Source organism: Zingiber officinale, chromosome 4B (genome assembly GCF_018446385.1).
Source record: "Zingiber officinale cultivar Zhangliang chromosome 4B, Zo_v1.1, whole genome shotgun sequence".
NCBI lineage: Eukaryota > Viridiplantae > Streptophyta > Magnoliopsida > Zingiberales > Zingiberaceae > Zingiber > Zingiber officinale.
In genome coordinates, this window is record NC_055993.1 from 81,549,078 (window position 1) to 81,565,172 (window position 16,095).

Sequence of the window (16,095 nt, forward strand, 5' to 3'; positions counted from 1 at the left end):
ACACAGGGAGCTCGGTCAACATCATTTTCAAGAAGGCGTTCGATCAGCTCCAGATTGACCGTGTTGAGTTGCTGCTGATGACGACCCCTCTGTACGGATTCACCGACAATGAAGTTCAGCTGATCGACCAAATAAGATTGGCCATATCACTTGGACAGGATCAGTATATAATTATTTGAATTGATTAATTTTGGAAGTAATAAATAGCTTTATAGAAAATTTTCAATCTTTCATATGATAAATGTAAAAGCACAAGTGATGGATTGTCTAGATTTATGTCGCTGTAGAAAAATATCCTACTACTATACATAAAATTTGAACCGTGCATATTTAGAAGTAACCGGAGAGTGTTTGAGAAACCCTTAACAACAAGATGGTCTAACTTTCGTTAGAGTTTTTATAATTAGTGATCGTGCTCACGCGTCGTGTGTATAATATAATACATTGAAATCACATTGACCCTTTATAATAAAATTATATTAATTAAAGCATTTTAGTATTAAAATACTAAAATAGAGTCATTAGGGTAAAATACCTGACTTTTGAAAATCTGAATTATTTGAGTTTTTAAAAATCCGAATTGTTTGGATTTTCGAGTGTCACCCTTACTGCTTCCCGATGAAAAAAATTTAATTTAATTTAATATTATACTTATCTTAGTAAAAAAAATTAAGAAAAATATATTTTTTAACATTGTTGGCCTAAAATATTTATAGAAGTTCTTTTATCATAGTGTTGTCAATTCTAAGATGTAAGACTAAAGAGAACTATATTTTTTTTATAAACAATCAGAGAAAATTAGTGATGAGAAAAATTCATAATAATATACCGCAGCTGAGTCTCGAACTCTAGATCACTGATTGTTTCGCTTGTGAAATTACTAATAAACTTTGGAATTATTTTTAGTATGAATAAAAAAAAATATTAACGTAAATTTATTTTAGGCTTCACCAAAATTAATTAGTAAAGGAGAAGATTTTTAATAAAATAGTAACAAATATAAAGTATTTCAGTCTTAAAAAAAAAAACTCTCATATATGTTTAAATTAAAATTAGTAAAAGATAGATTTAACATATAAATCAAATATAACATTTTTATTATTTTTTTAAAAAATATTTTATTATTATTATTTTCGAAAAATTTGTTGGTTTCGAAAAAATTCTAAATTTTTTAAATTCATTTTTTCGCTTGAATAAAATCTAGGACAAAGCTCTCTCCGTCCTAAACTATCGCGTACGGATCACAACCGTCGCCCTAAGCTCTCTCTAAACCTCATAATCTCTCCGGTAGCCACCGTCCTCCTCTGCTCCCCTCCGCTGCCTCCTGAGCTCCGCCGTTCCATCTTTCCCCTAGTCGAGGAGGGAGAGAGAGACTACGCTTTTCACTTTGCCGCCAGTTATGGCCTCCGATTCCGCTGCCGATGCCTCTGAAGTCGAGAGGCTCTACGAGTTCGGGGAGCGTCTCAACGAGGCCAAAGACAAAACTCTGGTGCCTCGATTTTACTGCTTCCTTCCTCTCTTCGCTAGGGTTTGCTTTCTTATATTGATACCCGTTTGCTGTACGTTTTCGCAGCATGAGGATGACTATCAAGGTATCATAGCGGCGGTGAAGGGGCAGAGCGTGAAGGCGAAACAGCTGGCCGCGCAGCTCATCCCTCGGTTTTTTAAGTTCTTCCCCAGCCTCGCTGCCGAAGCCATGACCGCGCAGTTTGATTTGCTCGAGGAGGATGAATTCGGGGTTAGTTTCATTCTTTTCTCTAGCTTTTTTTTTGCGTGTTGGCAGATAGAATGTTTTTCGTTTCAATTGGTGATTTAATTAGAGGTAGTTGCTTGTGTGGTTGCTTGTGTAGTCTTTGCTTCATTATTGTCTGACAAATACACCGAGATCTCGTTTGTGGTTATTCCGTGATTTACCCTTGTAGCATGTGCATAATCTCCACTTTGACGCACTGAAAAGAAAACGGAGATAAATGTGCATTTGTTAGTAAAATAATATATATATATATATATATATAGTGTGGTTCTCCGTGTATGACTCTTGCTTCTTTGTATAGCATCGATTATCAAACAGTACACAAATGAAGTTTGTCTCTAATGTGATAATCCATGATTGACCTATATTTTTCCATACTACATATTTAAGAGAAACTAGTTATGTATTTAGATATCGATTTTGTTCTTATTTGGTGTATCGATTTTGTCCTATATTTTGTTCTTAGTTATCATACACCATGAATATGTAGTATGTAGTATGTAGATATCAATCATGGCCATACACGAAGTTCTTTGCAGATATTTTTGCATTATTTGATTTTCATGTCTAAGTTTTTGAAAATCATCAGAGTATTTTGCTTCTCATTGTAATAAGTTAATATCATTATCCCCTTCCAACTTACAAAAAAGAAAACAATAAATAAGTGAAAATCTAAGTTCATGGAATTTTCTTTGTATGATTCAATGACAGATACATTGCCTTCTACGATTCTCATGTTTACCATATAGAAATGTGAAACTCATTTTTATCAACTCTTATCCTTAATGGTTAATTGCAAAGCTTACTTCTGTCTGTGTGTACTTGTGTATAATGACATCTTAAGTATCTTCTTTTCATATGCTTACTACCGTGTATATGCTAACAGATTAGAATACAAGCTATTCGAGGTCTTCCTCTCCTGTGCAAGGATACACCTGAACATGTACCTAAAATTGTTGATGTTCTTGGACAACTCTTAATATACGGTACATATTAGTATTTGAGCACTGGTTTGTGGTATTCAATACTTAATATTATGTTTTTTTCCATTAATGTTTTTTCACTTTATTACTTAAGAGGAAAATGTAGAGCGTGATGCAGTGCAAAAAGCCCTGATGACCCTTCTGAGGCAGGATGTAAAAGGTAAAGTTAAAATGCTCAAAATTCTATGACTTATACAAATAATAATGAATGCATGAATTGTACATTTGTCATGCTAGTTTGTTGAAGATGGTAATTGATTATCAAGTGTTAAAATAATTTCCTAGAATGTGCTGATTTTCTTATTACATTTTTTTTTTTTAAAACCATGCAACCAAGGTTCTAAAATTCGCTAGACGCTAGTTGGGCGCCAAACCAGCACCTAGCGTCTAGGCCGCTTAGGCGGGGACTAGGCGCCGCTAGGCGGATTCCAGTATCAATATAAATTACATAATAAATCACATTCTATAACTCCCACACAATAACATCAAATTGAAAATGATTTCAAAATTGCACAACTAATAAAATATCACAAATTTATTCTGCTTCTCCATAATTTTCAACAACTTGTTCTTCATCGGACACAAATTCAATGTCACCATTCAAATCGATTTCTCTAGCCTTTTAACTATCTGATTTCTCATAAATGTGGGCTTCTTCATTTGCTCTGATTTCTCCAACTCTGGTTACTTAGTACGATGAAGATGAAGTTTGGTGTTAACCGCTAGGGCAAGCCAACAAATCGATTTTCTTGTTGGACCAAAGTTTATGACATAAAACTTAAGCCCAATACAAAAAAATAATGTTACATTTCTGTTTTTTTTTAATTGGGATTTATATTTTAAAAGTCCAAACTAAAAAAAAGCATGAAAATCCTACACTATTTCCGCCATACCTAGATGATTCGATCGATTAGTCGGCGCCTAGGGCCACCTAATCCCGCCTAAGGCTTCCTAATCCCGCCAAGGCCACCTAGGCTGGCCAACTAGCATGTTTTCGGTATGGCTGGCGGCCGCCTAGGCCGGTTTTTAGAACACTACATGCAGTTGTAGCTCGGTGATGAAAAGAAATAGAGGAGCTTGAGATTAAATAAATGCACTCGAATTGAATAAATAAGTTGTTTTTAGTTTTTGATCTAAGTAAAAATAATGAAACACTCTCAGTATTCTTTTAATTCTTTTATGAAATTGACTGGCTTTTAAATATCTATTACATAGTGTTACAATATTCACCAAATTGTCCCAATCAACTACCAAAACCTCTTAATCACCAAAGCAAGCATCAATTAAATCTTCAAACAAACAATATTAATTCATCCTCTAGACAATCATCCAACCTTTCAAATGAATGATTGTTTAACCAAAGATAAGATTGTACATTTGATCGGATATTGATTTGGCTATGTGACTGATGCCCTTTGATCAACAGATTAATGCTTGATTGACTAGTATTTTCTATATTCCCCTGTAGTAGATTGGACATGAATAAGTATGACAGACATTGACAAAAGGCATCCGAGAATTCCTTGTAATCATTTTGCCTTGTCTCATTGTCCCAATTCCCAATACAAGATCTTTTGGGAAAGTTTTCTGGAGAAGTATTCATGGAAAGATGCTCCTAGGATTAATTATGCTGGATTTCCAACGAATGCCATAATGTAACTACAAGGTTACAAGATTTCAAGTTTTCTAGTATTTTATCTTATTAACTTATAATTCTTTTGCAAAGGCAAGTAGTCACTATTTGAACCAAAGAATCATGCAAATTAACATCACAACAATATGGTATACAAAGGCTCCCAAATTTCTGAGATCGGTGAACTAGGACCGAACAAGATAAGAGTATAAATTTAAATATTAACCATAATGTGGACTGCCCAAGACTCCAAACACAGCAAAAATAAATCATGTTTCCCAACTGTATATAGCCACCAGTTATCTTAATCATGTAGAATTCTATGTAAGATTGTACACTGTCAATATCTAGGTCTTTAAGTTAGGCAGAATTACATTAAATGAGAGTCTTATGATCTTTCTCTACCCCTCCCACATTCAACTATGATGGATTTAACTTGTCTAATCATAGAATCTATTAACTCCTTAAAATGGTCATACCTTTCAACTTATTTATCTGAAAATTTTCAGTCAATTTGAGCTACACTAATTGCACCTATGCTATAAGTGCCTTATCTTTTTTAACAACTTCATATATGCCATCTTAGCGTTCTAACTTCTAAGACTTCATACACAATAAAGCTTCAAAAATGAATTGTTCAGATTGTTTCCATTTCCTCCATAAACATGTATTTGTATTACTGGATTTTCAGCTGTAAAAGCAGCCCTGGGATGGTATTGCATGGCTATTTTTAGGACAGGCGACTTTACTGATTATCCACTTTTTTCTCCCATATGGATTTGTTAAGAGCTTTTTGAGAAGGAAATTATTCTGCTTTGGTCCATCAAAGTTTTTAATTATCTGATTGATGTTTCTGGTTTTTCAGCTTCTTTAACAGCTTTGTTTAAGCATATTGAGCAAGGAGCAGAGAATATTCGTGAGAAGGTTATTTGTTTTCTTAAGGACAAGGTAAACTTGAATTCATGTTTGTAACTTGCTGTAAATGTATGTTCTTTTCTTAATTGAAGAAGTGCAACCTCAGGTGTTTCCTCTCAAAGCTGAACTGCTAAGGTCACAAGCGGAAATGGAAAGATATGTTACTGATTTGGTGAAAAAGGTAAATCTCCAGTCCTTTTTGTGGGTTTTCGCTGTGTTTTAGATCTTAATTAGCAAATTTGCCATGATATGATTTTCTTATCTGTTTTCCAGAGCTTACAAGATGTAACTGGTGCTGAATTTAAGTTATTCATGGATTTTCTGAGGAGTTTTAGCATTTTTGGTGATGGTGTGCCCCCAGAAAATATGCAAGAACTGATTGAGATTATTGAAGGACAGGCTGACCTAGATGCTCAATTCAATGTAAGTAGTAGGCATCAAATGTGAATGTAAATTATACATGATAATAATTGAAACAATTGTATATCATATTCTGTCAAATAAGCTCATTTTCTTTTCATTATGAAATTGTAGAAGTTAAATTCTATTTTTTTTTTTCTAATGGAAAGATATGTACAGTTACAAGTTTTTTTTTTCCTTTTCATGTGATAGTATGCAATTTGTTGTTTTATTAAACTTTCTTTCTCTTATGATGTATGCATGCAAATCAACATTGTTAAATAGATCAATGCATTTTACTTTATGTCTTATTTTGTTTGTTGTTTTATATGCACTTTTATCGTATGAAATTTCCTTCATTTCTTTTTCTATGAGACATGCCCTGCTACTATGTATATGACAGTTCCTTGGCGTAATTTTGAAGGCCAAGTAGAGGATTGAAGATATGGACTAACTCTTCATTTGATCCTTAAACATTTTTTCTAATAGTTTCACTTAGTATTTTGGATATGGGAAACTGCCACCTTTGTGTTTATTCATATTCTCTTTTCGAAGGAGTTGTGGTGGGGGTGTGCAAGAACTCAGACCATTTTTACCCTAATTTTGATTTTCTTTCATGGGGCTAGGTTTTCTACTTTGAAGATTCCACTTTCAAGTTTTGATATTGAAGAAAATCAGAAAACCCTACATGATCTGAGTTTTGTTCAAAGAATAGTTATGGAGATATTCAACTCCTTTGCTATATCACAAAACTATGGTAACATTTTAAAGAACAAAACAATACAATCTAGTATGAGTTAACCTACTAGTTTTTACTCAATAGGACCCAGATTTGTCTTAAAGGTCATTTACCGTTAAAATTATGTATACAAATAGGAAAAGCTTACAACATCGTGAGAATACAATTCAACTTTGACTCCAACCTAAGAAAATTTGAACATGAAAAACAATCTAACTCAACTGTCTCCCATTCTGATTATTTTCTTTTCCCTAAAATTTGACACAAAGATGAAATGAAATGGGTAGAGCTCTATGTATATAGATTTAAAAAGACTCTTTAAGGTAGGTACAAACTAAAGATGGAAAAGTTGATGGATCAACATTGGTGCGATACTCCATCTACATTTTTGAGCATGGTCTCCTAAGCATTTACTCAATAATTCTAAACTCTATAGTGTAGGTAGAGATGTCACAATCTCCTAGATGAGACTAGTAACACATTAACTTTTCTATCCCCAAATTTTTTAAGTTCAAGTATAGTAGCTCATTCATTTAAGCTTATAAAAACTCTTCCATTATTCCACGATTCATAATATGAAACTAAATTAGCATCACAATCTCAGCCATTTAAGACTTAACATCCTTGTCACAATCAGCCATTTAAGACTTAACATCCTTGTCAAGATTCAAAGTTCAATAGTAGACTTTAATCCTCCCCAGTTAGTGGTATGTCAGGTGTTCAATGCTGGCTCCATCACAAAACCAGCACTTTCCAAATACTGCATCGCAATTTACCATGTGGTAATCAACTAGGGTGCAACAGGAAAGCCTATCTATTTCTACACTCTTGAAATTAGGTTCAGATAGCAACACATTCGGTTTGCCCTATAACAATCCACTACTCTATTGTTAGTTTCTCTACTTGTTTTATTTATTGATTGATTATTGGGCAATTTATCAACCCTTGATTTATTTTTTGATTTATTGAAACACACCCCTATTTTTCTTTTGTCTCTAATATACTTCCCTTCTTTTTTTCTTTCTTTCCCATTATACTCTACATCTCAGAAATCCTCCAATTGAGCAATCACATGTTGAGATTGAAATCACTTTGTGACAACATTTTCACATGATATCTTATGTAAGGATTCATTTTCACCTGAAATATGCATAAAATGGTCAACATGAAATCAACTACGACTATTTGAGATCTTATTTGTGAGTTCATTTCCACCTAACAGATACATTTTGAGGATTCTTGCATCGTAATGGTGCCAAAACTGCTCACTTTGGTCTAAACAAGCTGATTTTTGAATCAACTTGCTTGGGGTAAAATGGTCAACAGGCTTTATTTAAAATCAATTTTTGACAGAATTTTCACTTTAAATCTTGTGTGAAAGTTGAGTATGCTGGGGATACTCACATCCTAATAATGCCTAGATAATCCACTTTTGTCCAAACAGCCTGATTTCTGAATCAGTCTACAAGCTGATGTCAGAATTAGCTGGTTAGAGCTAAATTTGTAATGGAAGTGTATAATGAGAAAAACAAGACAGAGGTGCATTTCGGCAAAAAAATGGAAACATGGTAAATCTGGAAAAACAAGTGCATGCTTTGGAAAATTCCCTTGATATTTTTGTTTCTTATGTGTATAAAGCTTGCTGTGCCATATCCTTGTGATAGTGTAGTAATATTATTGTGGATACATATGCCACCATTCAAGACTCCAACTTAATGGAAGCTTAGTGCTTCACTCATGGGCACATTAGGATCAATTCCTCGTAGGCAGTTGTTTTGCCTCATTATCATATGTATGTCTGTTATGAACCGCAAGTGCACGGTTTCGTCGTCAGTAATAAAAAGATATCGAATCTACAGGGGTTATTGATTAAGTACTAGTTAACTTCGCACGGTGAATTATCTAGACAAACGTAAGATTGTTGGAAAAGAGAGTAAGAGAAAGAGAAGAGAGAAGATATGGTGGATCTTGAGAGGGATTGAGCTAAGAGGATGTGAGAGATGGTTTGAGGTGCGATTCTAGGATTTTGGTTTCATTGTGATGCTAGGCGATGTTACATAGATTGCTTAGTTCCTATCCTCTATGTTCATGCTCTTGTAGGAAGTTAGATGCATTACCGACTCTCCCCTGCAGTGGATAAGTCGGCATGATCTCCTACTCCATGTCCTATGCTACTAAATGGAAGTGATTCCTATGAAGTCCGTTAGCGGGACAGCTTGCCACTAACGCTCCTCGGTCATACAACTAGGAAACACACTAACACACAATAATATAGAAATAGAAATAGTGATTATGCCCGATCCCCTACTTGTGGAGATTTGTTTCTCCTTTCAAGGTGATACCCTAGACGTCCGTTAGCGGGGCAGCCTGTCACTAGCACCCCTCGGTCATACGATCTAGGGTATCCCTTCTATGGGATTAACAATTCTACACAACCATTTGATAAAACATGCAAAAGATATATATAAGCTTCACACACACATTTCATTAAACATGAACAAGGCATTAACAAATCATTGAATAGAAACATGGCAAATTCACATAGTTTTATATCTCCATCACATCACAAATACTCCCTAATCCTAGAAAGGAGATCTACTCCATTGCAAAGGAAGAACATCCCCAAAACATAAAGTAAAGCATACTTACAACCCTAGATGTGAGAAGAAGGGGAAGAAGAGATGCTTGCCGATGTTTCCGATGTCTTGGGGATGCCTCCTTGCTCCGGAGATGGACGGATTGTCAAGGGATGGAGGTGAATGAAGCTCTAGGATTTTCCCCTAAGGGGAGAACCCTTCCCCAAGGAGAGGGGCGAAGTCCCAAACCCAAGATGAGTCAAAGAATGAGGATCTTGACCCTTTTATACCTCCTCCAAACTGCCCAGAAAAACCAGGATTATAGGGGTCCGGTAAACCGGATTTTTCACCCATTAAACCAGGTTTTCTCATGATTCACCCTGAACTAAAGTTGTAGCTCTTGAAATTATCTACAATCTGATATTTGGATCGAGCCGTGGCTCTAACCGAGCCGAAAATTATGGCAGTTCAAAGTTTGGTCTACAGTTTGGGCGGAGGTCCAGATGAACCCGCGGTTAAGAGGCACAATCGTGCCATTTAGCACGGGTAGACAATGCTATCTCTCTGTTGGATCTGAAGCAAAGTTGTAGATCTTGATGTTAGCTACGTTTTAGTATAAAGAACAGTCCAAAACTCCAACCGAATGCAAAGTTATGGCCGTTTTACGATCGGTCTGCAATCTGTCCAGAATTCAGCATAGCTCTGTTTCGGCGTGGCACGACCGTGTGGCATCCACACGGCCAGCTTCTTCTTGGCCTCGGCTCCGGTCACATGACCGTGTGGATTCACACTGCCTTACTCGATTTTCTCTCGGGTTGAGTCACACGGCCGTGTGGCTCACACGACCGTGGCCTTCTTCTTCACTGTTGGCATTATACGGCCGTGTGTGTCACACGGCCTTGGCCTTCTTCGCCTCTGGAATGTTGGCACATGGAGATTCACACGGCCGTGTGGGTCACACGGCCGTGGCTTGATTTGCCTCTAGTGGGGACACGACTGTGTGGGTCACACGGCCTGAGCTTGTTTTCTTCCGGAGTTGCTCCCATGTGCGTTTTTATTCCATTTTCGCTCCAATATGCGTCCTGTCAATCAAAATATGCAAAGAGTAGATCTCCGAACAGAATATAATGGAAGTATGACATTATAATGAAATAGGGTGCAATAAACATAGATTATGCTAATGAAATACAAGTAGATGTGTGTCAAAATATGTATAAAAGTGTATATAATCTACGCACATCAATGCCTTCCAGATAAAATACTTCTGAGGAGTTTGCATTAACCAATGCTCCATCCTAACACCATTCTCATTTCATCCTTGTGATCTTTAAGCCATTTTAGCTGATCTGTTTGCCATGCCAACTGACTCAAACACTGTCGGAAAACAGCAAAGTTGGATATCATGTTGTTTGACATAGGTTTCTATGAGATACCCAGATATATTGGCACTAGATAACTTGATATTTTTGTTTTGTGCAATTGTGCTTCTGAACACAAGTCCCTTATACAAGTCCCTTCTATGTTTTTCATCCACAAAGAGTAGCTTCATATTGGTTTCTATTTTCCACCATACAATAACAAATCATTCAGAATATATTGCATGGATGAGTGAAAAGATATGATAGCCATTTTTTCTTTTCAATTTACGAAGTTTGTTTTTCGAGCATGTCAAAAAGAACATTGGATTATTCTTCTGTCCTTGCTTTCTTCATAAAATTATAATTATTTCTCATAATTACTTAATTTTGCTTTCGGAGCCAACAGTATTGTTTACCCAGATAATTAGTTAAGAAATCTTACTGGAATCTCTGTTGCTTCAGGTTGAAGACATTGATCATATTGATAGATTAATTTCCTGCATGTGCATGGCTCTTCCCCTTTTTGTGGTAAGTTACAAGATTGCGGACAAGCTTATGACAATTGATGACAAGGTGTTACATTGACGGCTTCTATTGTATCAGAGAGGTGCCTCAAGCAGCAAGTTCCTCAATTATGTCAACAAACACATATTACCTGTATTCGATAAGGTAACTTTGTATGCCTGTGTTGATTTTAATTTCCTGTTCCTTTACAGGCTTCTTAAGGTTAATGTGTTCCATACCTTGCCTTTTTAACCCAACTTTTTCATAAAATGTTCACCAAGGATGTTGTATAATGATCTTAATCCAAGCTGTCTGGATGTTTTTGTCTAATCATATTATTGCAATTTGTCTGGTAGCATCCTTCTTTGTGCCTGTTTAGATGACTTCCCATTGGTTCTTTTGAGACAAAATGGTGCAGGTGCTTTATGATATGTTTGGTTGATAGAAACCACTGCAGTTTGTTTATATATTTTTTTTCTATTTGTTTTTGATTCTATATGCATTTTTTTTATCTTTCGGACTAACCATGTATATATATTGTCCTATGCGAATGCCCCTATTGTAACTGTTTCTATGGTTCTAAATATAATGAAAATTTGATACATCCTTGCATTGACCTCTAGTACTATAATATTCATCACCTGTAGCATGTGTTCTGTGTCTGAGAGCATTTTGATCTAATCTTCTCAGCTTCCTGAAGAGAGGAAATTAGATTTGCTCAAGAATCTTGCTGGAACTTCACCTTATGCAAGTGCACAGGATTCACGTCAACTTCTTCCATCCATTGTAATGCTATTGAAGGTATTATGTGTTGCACCATCAGTTCCTTAAAAGCATATAAAACTGTATTCCTTTCTCCCAGCATGCAGTCTTGACTAGAACATTTTACATCTATGTTGTTTTGTCAGTAGAGTGATATGGGATTAATGCATTCTTCGATTCTTTCATGCCATATCTATTGCTATAGACTCCCTTTCTTTGTTCCTTTTTTTCTCAAAGATATATTTGCTATGTTTCTCCGAAGTAATATCTCTGTGTATTTTATCTGGATATGTTTGTTTGGCGATGTTGTTGATCTGCTACTAGTTTGTTTTCTTTCCCATTACCTAGAAAATCCATTTTTATGGGTATTTTGATATTGATTGCACTCTTTTTTTTGTGCAGAAGTACATGCCTCTAAGAAAGACTGAAGAGCCGAAATATAATTATCTTGAGTGTTTATTATACTCATTTCACCATTTAGCACATAAGGTTATCAACTAGATTTTTGTTTCAGTTTACCTTCACACTTTGTGTCAAAACATATTTTTGTGGTGTCTGATATCATGGTTATGCAGAGCCCAAACTCTACCAACAGCCTTTGTGGGTACAAGATTGTTACTGGTCAGCCTTCAGACAGGCTTGGAGAAGATTTTTCAGAGAACTACAGAGATTTCACTGAGAGGTGAAACAATCTTATCCTTTATTTTCCCTTTCAAAAGAAATTTTCAAAACTAGACTAGAGATCAAACTGGTAACACTGCTAATTTGAATGTTCAATTGGTTGAATCAGTTGACCTGGAAAATAATGTAACGCATGAGTTATACTTTTACCAGTATATAATGATTTTTTGTATTAATGCTTACCATATATATTTTCAAAATATACAAAAATATAAAACATACTACACAATTTACTATGAAACTCTAAGATTTTAATATTCAAGCCAACTGCCTATTTGGACAGTCAATTATGTATACGGTTGGCACGAAGACTCAATAGTACGACTAACTGCATTAGTGGATGCAAACTCAAGCACTACACCAGCGAGTTCTTTGCTTCTACTTTTGGTTTAAAATTATATTTAAAGTGTCAATCAATCACTTATCCAAAAGCTTGAGGTGCTAGGAGAGAAAGCAATCTATATATGTATATCCTTGATACTCCTTCATAAGTGGGCAAGTATGCTTCACCATCATGATTGCCATCATGGATTTTATCCCTATATTCTGTTGGACGCAAGGCTATATCAGAATCAGTATCCTCTCACCTCCGATTCTAAAATTACAGCCAAATGTCACTGTTCCTCTCACTTTAACATTGCATGCTGTCAATCAATTATCAGATGACTCTGTTATTTATTCTGTAATCTTGTTAGAGCATGTAGATCATCTATAGGGCAGAAGAGTTTTTTTATTTGGTGACAGTAATTCGTTTTTTGTTTTTATGTATTTTGCATTGCCGTTGTAGAGTTCTATTAATCCAGCGAAAACAGAGACCTCACTTGCTAATTCAAGTTTCTTATGATGTCTGATCATCAACTATCAGTGTTTGACGCGCACTAAAATTACTTCGGACACCTTTCACTTTGAGGGCAGTTAAAAGGAGAGTGTTTCCATATCTCCTATTCGATTCACATTCAATTCTTTCCTTGTTCACCCAGATTCCTTCCCAATTCACCATGATACTATCCCATCTCAATATCTGCCAATTATTTCATTCCCCTTTGTTTTCTTCCATTATTTGTTGTGTTGCCACCCCAAATAAAATATGGGTATTTTTGTAACATTGTTTAATAATGACGAATTGTTCCAACGTCAAATAATTTACATAAACAAAGTCTGGTTCTACTTTCTCCTTGTTTGTTACTCAGTTTTTATGGGTTTTCTTAATTTCTGTTTCTATGCATCAAAATGGACTGATTGGCCTCGGTACTCTGTACTCTAGTTGAGGCGACCAATCGCTTGATCAATTACAAAAACACCTTTTTCAGGAAGAGAGCATTCACCAATTGGCTGGATAAACATAGCATATCTGTAGTTTCTTAGTTTATGATGCTAGTCTACTGTGTGGCCTCTCTTGCGTTCACAAACCACCACATGTTTGAGCATTCAATGGTGGGTGAGCATCCATTTAAGGAGAATTATTTACTTATGTTTATGCATTTTGAATATTTCAGAACTCCAAAAATATAGGAGCAAAGTTTTTCTATTGATGGCCGATTTCCATTGAACATAAACCTTCTCTTCACCATACTGACTTAATGGTGTGGTTGGTCATATGATGGAATTAACTTGGAATAAAATATATATTTTTAGGTAATGTTCAACTTAACATTATTTTTCATTGAGGGCATATTGGTACTTTTCTCTTCTCCAAACAATTCATACAGGCTAGATTTTATAAAACTCACCTCCTTGGTGGGTTTTTATAATTCCATGTTCTGTAGGAAAATGGGAAAATGGCTTCTGAATGAAAATCCTCCATTGACGGATTCCGAGCATAGTGAGCTAGTACTGCATATCAAATATTTTACATCAAAACTTATCTGCTGGTCCACAATGCTCCTTGCAATATGGAACTTTGACAATCATTTTTGTGACGTGAATTGATTGTCTCTAAACTTTGATTGTATTTTAAGGTTTTGTATTTGACATCTTACTGGCAACCTTCATGAAGCAGATTAAAATCCACAGAAGAATTTGTGAAGAATTCTATAAAGAAATTAAACCAAGCAATGAATAATCACGATAAAGCAATGTCTTCAGCAAAGACACAAGAAGCAAAGGCGAAGATAGTGAGTCTTTCCTCATCATTGGTACCTTAAGAATAAATTTTCAGCGAGACTTAGGTTCACCTGAATTCACACTATACTGTGCAGAAAAATGAGCAGCAACAGACTACATCTGCATTACGCATCTGCAACAATATACTGGCAATGACCCAGGTCTGTGTAAGGAGGTTCATCATAAGAAGGTGGTCATCAAGTTAATCTAAACTTTGTTCTATTTCTTTATTTCAGCCATTACATGCCAAAGCACCTTCATTTATTGGAGATGAAAAAATAAACTTATCGTGGAAGAAACCAGTGAAACAATCGTCAGCGTCAGCAGCAGCAGGGTGTGTAAAAAAGCACTTCAACTTTAACCTTCACAGTGCGTTTTCTTCTTCTTCCCTTCCTCTTCTAAAAACTATATTTGATACTTGATGCCCAGGGGTAAGAGAAACATGCCTTCAATCAATGGGTCAAGTGCAAGCACCGGAACCAACAAAAAGGCACGAGGCGGAGGAATTGCACAGAACCAGCTCGTTGACAGAGCATTACAAGGTTTGTCACAAGGTGGTAGGAGAAATGGAAGAGCAGGAAGAAGGGGAGCGCGAGGAGGAAGAGCAAGGGGTTATCACTAAGTTATGTAGGAAAATCAATCAGTAGGATAGCTCCAGATGAAAGTGAACTTATCATGCTTTTTTCTCAGCTTCAGACCAGGCAAAAACATAGACGTTTGTTCTGCTGTTTGTATGGTTGTAGCAGGAGACAGCACACTTATGACTCAAGACATGTAGAAACACAAAGAACGTGTTGTAACATTTATTGATTCATCGTAGCTCCTTTTTGTAGTGTTTTGAAAAAAAAAAATCTACTGTCATCTTTAGTGCTTTTCGATTCCTTTACGACTGTGTATATCACACATCTTTTGCTTTGAAATTGTTGTAATTGGCCAAGCCCAAGTTTTGTTTGAATGCCATTTTTTTCTCAGTTTTGTCATTTTTTTTTTGATGAAATTCTCAGTTGTCATTGCCAAGCCAGAAAACTGCTGATGCTCAAACATTCTTAAAGGTACCATTTCATTTACATCAATATATTACTTTTTGTTAAATTAGAGTAATATAATAATTGTCACATGATACTCTATTTTATTAACAGACAGATCGTCATCTTGATGAAATGCTTGTGAGTCATATTTAACAAAGTTCATACCTGTCCCGTGAACAGTCTAAAGGCTGAAAATGGCTCTTTCTTCTGAATCATATTACTTAATTGACAATCCTTCTTTTAATTAAAGTAATGGATAAGGAATGATGATGATTTATTACTTCAAGTTACACGATAAAGATGTTTACTACATAAACAAATGTGCTCTTTATCAGATGTTCATTAATTCCAAATGGATGCCCCTAGGGTTAGTGGGGTGGTAAAAGGTAGGGTATATTCTCAAGTGATCATGGTCCAATTCTCACACAAAGTATACCTACGACGATTAAACTATTGGTGATGCTGGATTGCCAGAGTTTACTTGGTTGGTTGCAAAATTACAAACAAAAAAAAAATTCAAATGGACAAGTATGATGCTCTAATCTATATATATATATAATTTACGTGGTTAAATTTTCAATTTTATTAAAAGTAGGATAATTACAACTTTATTAGAAAAATCTATTATTTTATCAAACCACTCTCTCTTTTGGTTGAAAAT

At 35.4% G+C, this 16,095-nt stretch overlaps 1 protein-coding gene across 1 annotated transcript; it reads left to right on the top strand.

Moving 5' to 3' along the window:
* The first annotated feature begins 1,221 nt into the window (after positions 1–1,221).
* On the top strand, positions 1,222–15,279 carry LOC121975267 (apoptosis inhibitor 5-like protein API5). Its single transcript, XM_042526823.1, has 16 exons — positions 1,222–1,489; positions 1,574–1,738; positions 2,640–2,739; positions 2,831–2,896; positions 5,235–5,317; positions 5,391–5,465; positions 5,558–5,707; positions 10,819–10,884; positions 10,960–11,025; positions 11,551–11,661; positions 12,025–12,111; positions 12,198–12,304; positions 14,303–14,417; positions 14,502–14,567; positions 14,643–14,740; positions 14,836–15,279. The coding sequence occupies exons 1-16, from the start codon at positions 1,400–1,402 to the stop codon at positions 15,026–15,028; spliced, it is 1,638 nt and encodes a 545-aa protein (XP_042382757.1). The 5' UTR covers positions 1,222–1,399; the 3' UTR covers positions 15,029–15,279.
* The last annotated feature ends 816 nt before the right edge of the window (positions 15,280–16,095 follow it).

Bases quoted from the DNA above. Each gene is read 5' to 3' on its own strand.
- LOC121975267 (XM_042526823.1), top strand. From the start codon at position 1,400: ATGGCCTCCGATTCCGCTGCCGATGCCTCTGAAGTCGAGAGGCTCTAC. The intron at 2,897-5,234 runs GTAAAGTTAAAA...CTGGTTTTTCAG, and splicing joins TCTGAGGCAGGATGTAAAAG to CTTCTTTAACAGCTTTGTTT. The intron at 12,305-14,302 runs GTGAAACAATCT...TTCATGAAGCAG, and splicing joins TACAGAGATTTCACTGAGAG to ATTAAAATCCACAGAAGAAT.